The following is an 8,283-nucleotide window of genomic DNA, read 5'->3' on the forward strand; positions in this document are numbered from 1 at the left end:
TTGTGCTAAAAACTATTAATTCTGAATACCTTTTTATTCCCAAGAATTAAAGATCATTAAAATCGATGCAAAATGAAAAGAATGTATTTATAGTTTAATTGGCAAATAATTACATAAAAAAGCTAAAGGACGTTTATTAATGTAATTATTTAATTAAATCAATAATTATAAAAATTTATCGATGTAATTATTGTCTCCAAGCTTCCCGCACCCCTCCTAAAAAACATGACAGCACACCCAACCGAAATGATCACGCGACGCCACTGGTAACTATATTATCTATGCTAGAAATTGGTGTATGAAGAAAAATATTTTCTTTTATTACTCGTTATATAACAAATTATAATTTAAGAAGTTACTTGATAAATAATACGTTTATAACATTGAACATAAATATGGAGCACTACCGAAATTGAGCCTCCGTAGCTCACTGAGTATCGACAATGCCGTTTGGATGAGAATACTTGGGTTCGAACTAGGACGCCAATTAATTCTTAGCCTCTGAAACTGAATGATTCATTTTTCTCTGTTTTCACTGAGTTAAGAACACAATTCAATTATTGTCCGTTATAAGTAGATCAGTTTTTTGGTTTCACGTGAAGCCAGGGGTTCTCTTGTGAAAATTACAGTTGTTTTTTGAGAAGAAACTCCTGATACGGAAAAGAAGAAAATACACTAATGAAATATGTCAATTTAAGCCATACAATGAAGCTAAGATTCGCATGGATTAAATCAAGAGTATCACGCCAACAATAAAATTATTGGAATTATGGGAAAGAAGAATAATGTATTGTTTATAATTTGAATTTTAAAAGCAGAACATCTGAATGAATCAGCTAGTTAGCTAAGCATACACTAAATACAGATTGTTAATAATACTACTATTAAATATTACTTTGTTTTGTCCACTATGCGTTCATCAGTTTAGCTTATTCAAAGTTATTAAGGTTAATTAATTCCACCTAATATAGTGGGGAAGAAAAAGATCGATTCCGAGAATTAAATCGGAAAATCCACAAAATTGCATAGTTAATTAAAAATTTAACATTATGTTAATTTAAGTTAATCAACAAAAAATTAAATTAGTGGGAAGCGTAGTTTTGTTTTTATGATTCCACCGATCAAACATTGTAAACTCATATTATTAGTAAATGGTTGAGCCCAGTTTTTTTATACTTGCATTATTGATATATTTGTTTTTGTATTTTTGTTTATTTTTTTACATAATACGGTAACCCTGCAAGACCAAACATGGAACCATTCCAAGCCACTTCAGTTTCTCCAGTAAGCAGAGAATCGATCTCAAATCAGACAATGAAATGCATCTCGCATCTCAAGGCAATTAAATTATGCATGCATGATTCGACCGAGGCCTGTTTATTGGATGGCTAATGGGCGTATAAGCACAAGGCCAACCAGGAAAGACTGGATAGGAAATAACCCCAAGAACAATTCTTTTTTCTTTTTTTTTTATAGTAAACTATTGTGACTGAATCAGTTCATGATAGTTCACTGAAGTGGTTTGTTGGTGAACTATTATTTTGTGATGCTAGGTAACAAACATTATATACATGGAACAGAATGAAAACTTATAGCGAAAGATTTGGATTAATAACTATCCAGAAAGACGTTTTGTTTTATTGCATGCTTTTATATTATATTTTCATACAATGTAAATCACAACTCCGAGAGAAATCTGCTGAATGTTTCGCTTAAGGGTGATTCGATTGTGACACTTTGTGACGTTCTGATTGACAATGCAGACATTGCACAATATGTAAATTTCCAAATTGTTCTCTTCCTTGCATATCGGTTTACGTCTGATGAGTATGGCAAGCGAAAGGAGAGAAAATGCAAAATTGTCATATTTCAAAAGGATGAATGCTTATATATTTACATCTCTGATGTAGAGATAAATTATAATATCGATAACTTCATCACATTCTTGAGCCAGTTACGCAATAGATATTCTCTTTGTATATTATATTTGGTCATAATGGCACAGACGCTAAAATAATAAAAGAAATAAAGAAAAAAAAATCAAAACGGTAGTCGTGATTTACGTTGGATTTGAACGCAAACCATCCGGTTCTTCCCTAAATTACTAAACGAGAAATCGTTGCCATGGAAATATTACGTCATACAGCTATGCAGTAAACGAAATTCGTTTATTATATAGACTCATAAGATTGATTTCAGCTTGGTTGTGGTTATAATTACAGCCGAAGCAACAGAGCATTTAAAGCTGTGAGAACATATTATTAGATGAAAAACTGACCTTCTGGGAGGGAGTAAAATTTGCAACCTTCGTTTAAGACAGTGTAACTCACCTTCAGTTGAAAAAAAATCCTCGTAGGGGTTATTTTTTCCAAATAAGATTTGAACCCACTTCTTTCCAATTATAGAACTGCAGGTTTATGTTTATTGATAGCGCAGATAGACAGATATCAGTGAAATTGACTAGGTTACAAAGATATGAGGATAACATAATAAATTTAGTTTAATCCTTTATCCAAATGTGAGCAACAAAGTTTGCGTCTGAAAGTATCTTCAGGACTGGGGTAAGGTGGTACAACACCAGAGTTCTCCTTGCAAAGGTGGAGCAAGATACCAACAATCCTATCTCAGTATATCCCATAAAGCAAAACACACCTCCTTGTGGATATGTCTAATGTTATGCATTAAGGGAAGGGCCACAACCCAGCCTAGTTTCGACCTTTATTGAGGTCTCTTCAGTGGGAGCCAGGCCCAAGTGGAGATACCAGGCAGAAGCATTTGCAGGTCATCTCTACCTATAGGAGTTGCCAAGTGGTGTGCCACCCTTTTTTTATAAATTACTCTGGATTTAGAGAAAGATGTTGAAAGTTTATTTTTCACTTGGTTAGAGTATAATAAATTTAGTTTAATCCTTTATCCAAGTGTGAGCAAACAAAGTTTGCGCTTGAAAGTATCTTCAGGACTGGGGTAAGGTGGTACAACACCAGGACACTCCTTGCAAAAAATGCATAACATTAGACATATCCACAAGGAGATGTGTTTTGCTTTATGGGAGATACTGAGATAGGAGTATTAGTAGCTTGCTCCACCTTTGCAAGGAGTGCCCTGGTGTCCCCAGTCCTGAAGATACTTTCAGGCGCAAACTTTGTTTGCTCACACTTGGATAAAGGATTAAACTAAATTTATTATACTCTAACCAAGTGAAAAATAAACTTTCAACATCTTTCTCTAAATCCAGAGTAAATTATAAAAAAAGGGTGGCACACCATTTGGCAACTCCTATAGGTGGAGATGACCTGCTAATGCTTCTGCCTGGTATCTCCACTCGCGCCTGGCTCCCACTGAAGAGACCTCAATAAAGGTCGAAACTAGTCTGGTTGTGGCCCTTCTCTTAATGCATAACATTAGACATATCCACAAGGAGATGTGTTTTGTTTATGGGAGATACTGTTGGTAGCTTGCTCCACCTTTGCAAGGAGTGTCCTGGTGTTGTACCACCTTACCCTAGTCCTGAAGATACTTTCAGGCGCAAACTTTGTTTGCTCACACTTGGATAAAGGATTAAACTAAATTTATTATAGTCTAACCAAGTGAAAAATAAACTTTCAATATGAGGATAATAACTAAAATGAAAACAGATGAAATTTTGGATATTTATAATTTTGTATACGAATATTAGAGAAATTATTATATGCAAGATCGCGAGTCAGTGAAAGTGCTTATTTAAAAAATAAAATGAGGAAAGTTTTAAAGTTGCAAGCAAAACTTACCTTAAATTACTGAAAAAAAATATTGTACTTTTATTATTGTCTTCATTTCAGTGAATTCTTGTGCCACTTCAAATGAATGATAAATATTAACATTACATGTCTGTTACCAATTGTTGTGTCCGTGAGGTTGATATGCTTCACATATTATTGATATAATCTGTAGAAGGTTGCCTCCAAATTTGCGTTTCCACGAGATGAACTGAATACATTCTGATCGACACAAATCTGTTGGATTTGCTAATAACTGAAAGCGACTACAGAATTAATCTCTGAAATAGCGTTATTTCTCCCCTGCATCTAAAAACCATTAAATATTTAGTTTAAATTATCCACATTCTAAATGTCGGAAACCATGACCTCTGCAATATAACTGAAATTTTCTTGTTATTGGTGAACATGTGCTGAATTAAAATTACATTTATAAAATTATAAAATTATAAAATTATAAAATTACAATTATATATATCATTAGTAACTATATTAATAGTAAAACTACAGATTTATAACGGAGTGAAGTTTAATATTTCTTTAGATTACATCGAGGTGTAACAGTAGAATGCACAAATAATTGAATAAGAAAAGGAGATTAGCATTATGCACCTTTCCTTTCTTTAAACTTTAAACCGTTGTGTGTGTGTGTGTGTGTGTGTGTGTGTGTGTGTGTGTGTGTGTGTGTGTGTGTGTGTGTGTGTGTGTGTGTGTGTGTGTGTGTGTGTGTGTGTGTGTGTGTGTGTGTGTGTGTGCGCGTGCGTGCGTGCGTGCTAAATCTCTCAGTTTCTGATTATATGCATTATACATCCTATGATGATCTTAATATATCATTTAGTTGATGGAACATTCCAAGATAATTTCGCGATTGCCCATCGTTCTTAGGATGCGATTATTCAATGAGTTAAAATTATGTTCAATCAGAGTGCAGTATGATCGTATTAATGTTTCAATCGTATTAAAATGCTACGCACTGATAGATATTCTTGTCTATCCTGTCATACAGTAGGATGATGGTTAGAGACAATTTCACCCAATCACCATAACACACAGTAAGAGTTCTGAGGCACTACATGTTCTCTTTAAAATGCCATACGTAATTCGGGAAAATAAAAGAAAACTCTTCTAAGTATGAAATCAGTATTACTAAACTCCGATATTATAGAAAAGAGGAAAAATCTCATTCTAGGTTAGGGGATAATTAAAGTATGAATTAGTATTAACATATAAATTATAAATTTATAAATTAAAGATAAATAACTAGCGTCTGTTACAGAGTATAATGTCATATTGTTTTGTATTCTAGGTAGTTAAGATTAGTTCTGTAAAATTCTTACTTCGCTTTTGCCTCCAAAAATAATGGAGATTAAATAATTCAGATCTTTAGAGAATTTTCTATGAAAAGGAGTGCACAATAGTGTCACATTGATGTCTCAAATATATATAGAGAATGATGCCATTCCTTGTCTTGTTTATTTACAGAAATAAAGAGAAAGGTATAAAGAAAATTTAACTTTGTAATCGCGGAATAGTTCCGCTATTACAGGATTAAAATTTTCCAATATTATCCAATTTCTTATGTATTATAATTAATACACAAGAAACTGGATATTATCCAGTTTCTTGTGTCCAAGCATATTACGTAATGAAGACGGTGTCCAAGCATATTACATAATAATATAATATTATTATATAATATTAAGATTGCATCTTCACATAATTATTCTAGCCAATAACAACTGCAAAACTTTTCATAACAATATTCAAATCTTTGATTATTCGTTTTATTGAATAAACAGACAGAGATTCAAGATACTCTAGCTGATAAGATCTATCTCAGAGAATGATTTCACAGCAATATTCAACAATTTTCACAACAAGTTTGAATATTTTAATCTGATTTATCCCAGAGAAACGCACATGGTAACTCAGTTACCCCAATTAAGTGCAGATGCTTCAATAGAGATCCAGTCTGTGATTTCTGTTACAGACTGCACAGAACAGAGTAGGCATTCTACAGTGGCCTATTGTAGCTTGCTACTTTGAGAATCTGGAAAGTAGCAAAATTTTTCGACTCAATTAGCAAGAATGTCATGTGCATTCCATTAATTATGACGGAAATGGTGTTCCTTTTGCAATACTCCACACCGGTTAAAAACATCATCACATCCATAATTAAAGTGCTGAATTATCACCTATGAAAGATTAGAGAAATGACAAATAAATGCTATTTTAAAAATCAGAATCATGATTTACAAACATGGAACAACATCGTCCTACGAAATTAATTGCTTAGCACATAGATTTTTGTCTTCATAAAATATATTTTAAGAGATAATTTCTGGAAGTATGATTTTGACGGCTTACTTACTTTATGCAATGCACACTAAAAAGATATTAGTCCCGTCTCTTTCTTTGTATTGTATTTCCTTTTAATGACTCATGGGGGGGATAGTTTTAATTAATCCCAAGAAGGATTAGAGGATAACCCAGTCAGCGAACACCTCGTAGAAGTTAGCTTAGAAAAGTCTAACCAAGCAGACACATGGGCTTACAGTTCTGATGATTTCTTACACGATGACATCTGTAAGACTTCAGAAAAGAAAATGAAGAAATCCTTTGGCTAATTTGTCATGTAACCAATGACTATCTTCACTTTCTTTTGAAGTCATTTGTCTACTTCCCTACCATCTGTTGTGCTTTTAAACTTACACTATCTAGCTGTCTTGTCCATCAACACTTCTCCATGTGTATGATGAATATCCTTACTTTCTCATTCTCTATGCCTACTGCATGATCCAGAAATTATGCAGATATTTTGACTAACCAAACGAGTTCCTAAATATCTTTAGAAGCATTAAATTCAAATGTAAACGTTAAACATGATGCATGCCTGTTTCAGGAATAAACAAAAGTGACCAGTATCATCCTAAAAATATGTAGTAAGTAAGAAATCAAAACAACTTAAACGATCTTCTACTTTATAAGCTTCGAAGATGTGCGAATTATTATGAAAGGACATTTATGGCTCGCCCTGTCCTCTCCAATCATCCTCATCCCGACACCATGTAGCAACCAACTAAAACTAATCTTACATGTATAAATCAAAATCAATGCTATTAACCTTGAACTTGTTAATTTTCGACTCAATTAGCAAGACTCACCTGTATATCTGAAGAACAAACGTGGTTATAAACAGAAGAAATAAGTAACTTCCCCCGATAGGTAAACGAAAAACTAAAGCGATTGTTGAACGGGACGAAGGGCGTCTGATATTCCTTAATGGATTGAACGCCAGACACCGCGTTGACGGCATGACAACAGAGCATTGCACACACCTGGATAGCTCAACGCGCGCTAGCTCGGTATGACAGCAACCATGTCGTGGGAAAATAAGGCACACGGTTAATTCAGAACCACTGAGATAGGAGGTGCCCGTCTTTTCTCCTCTTCATCTACTTTTCCTGGTCAAGAAGTATCCCGTCGGTCGACGAGCAAAACGAACAATTTCTAGTAAATCACTCATGCCTACACACGCGACACCACCATAACTAAAGTTGAAATAAAGAACAGTACACACACTTCTCTCTCTTCTCTCTCTCCAATCCTCGTGTGTGTGTGTAGCACCTCCCGTAAGTCCACGCCGCTACGTTGTTGTACCAACATACGCGCCAAGAAGCTCACCAGCGCCCTCAGACGGCAATTGCAAAACAGAAAATTTCTTCGGAAATTTTTTTTTAAATTTAACAATGTACATGCTTCTGAAAGGAAATAATTTGGAACCATGTTTGAATTATTTATGAACTATTGATTTTAATAGAATAGAAGCAGAAAAATAGTTTACGATGTCTACAGTATTATGATTCAGATAATGAGTATCTGAATCATAATACTTTAGATGAGTATGATGTCGCTTAATGACCTGGTTTTGATTATTAATCCATCGTCCATGTAGAGGAACTAAATGCAATCAAATACGTATATATATTAAAAAAAAAAAAAAAACTGAGCCCCCAAGAAGATTATTGACATAATCACGATAATTAAGATTCTTACGTATTGTGTGCGTTTTCGAAACTACATTAGAATTTCTTACTGAGAAGCTCAAATATCTTATAGGCATTCACTACAATGCCTAAACTTTCCTTTAGTCTGTATATTTATAAAAGACAAATATTTTATTTCAAAAGCACATTTTAGTTTCTTCGATGTTTCTGACTGTCCTCCGATTTTGTCACATGTCACCCTGGCTATCGTATTTTAACGAATCCATTGTAAAAATAGGTATTACACGTTTTAAAGATGGGGATAAAAATGTAAATGCATCATTTTTATACTTTAAAATTTGTGTATTCTTTTATATCATTACTTTCTCATTTAATAATATTCTTGCGACAATAGCATATGAAACAATCTACCAAGGGGTTTGATATCGCCCACGTTTTCCCCTTAAAAAGAATGTATACTATTCTGAAAAAAATATCGAACACACCAAAATAATGATTTTGTAATATCTTTTTTTTTTTGG

At 33.6% G+C, this 8,283-nt stretch overlaps 1 protein-coding gene across 1 annotated transcript in view; it reads right to left on the reverse strand.

The window, feature by feature from the left end:
* The window catches only part of LOC150104169 (gamma-aminobutyric acid receptor subunit alpha-6-like), a 176,806-nt gene extending 169,465 nt beyond the window's left edge, over window positions 1–7,341 (reverse strand). The window contains exon 1 of the mRNA XM_090396789.1: window positions 6,920–7,341. Within this exon, the coding sequence (XP_090252915.1) occupies window positions 6,920–7,071 (152 nt within the window). The 5' untranslated portion in view covers window positions 7,072–7,341. The remainder of the gene's footprint in view (window positions 1–6,919) is intronic.
* Window positions 7,342–8,283: the final 942 nt, after the last annotated feature.

Source organism: Typopeltis vanoorti, chromosome 8 (assembly GCF_054136105.1).
Source record: "Typopeltis vanoorti isolate ZY-2024b chromosome 8, IOZ_Tvanoo_1.0, whole genome shotgun sequence".
In the NCBI taxonomy this organism is placed as follows: domain Eukaryota; kingdom Metazoa; phylum Arthropoda; class Arachnida; order Uropygi; family Thelyphonidae; genus Typopeltis; species Typopeltis vanoorti.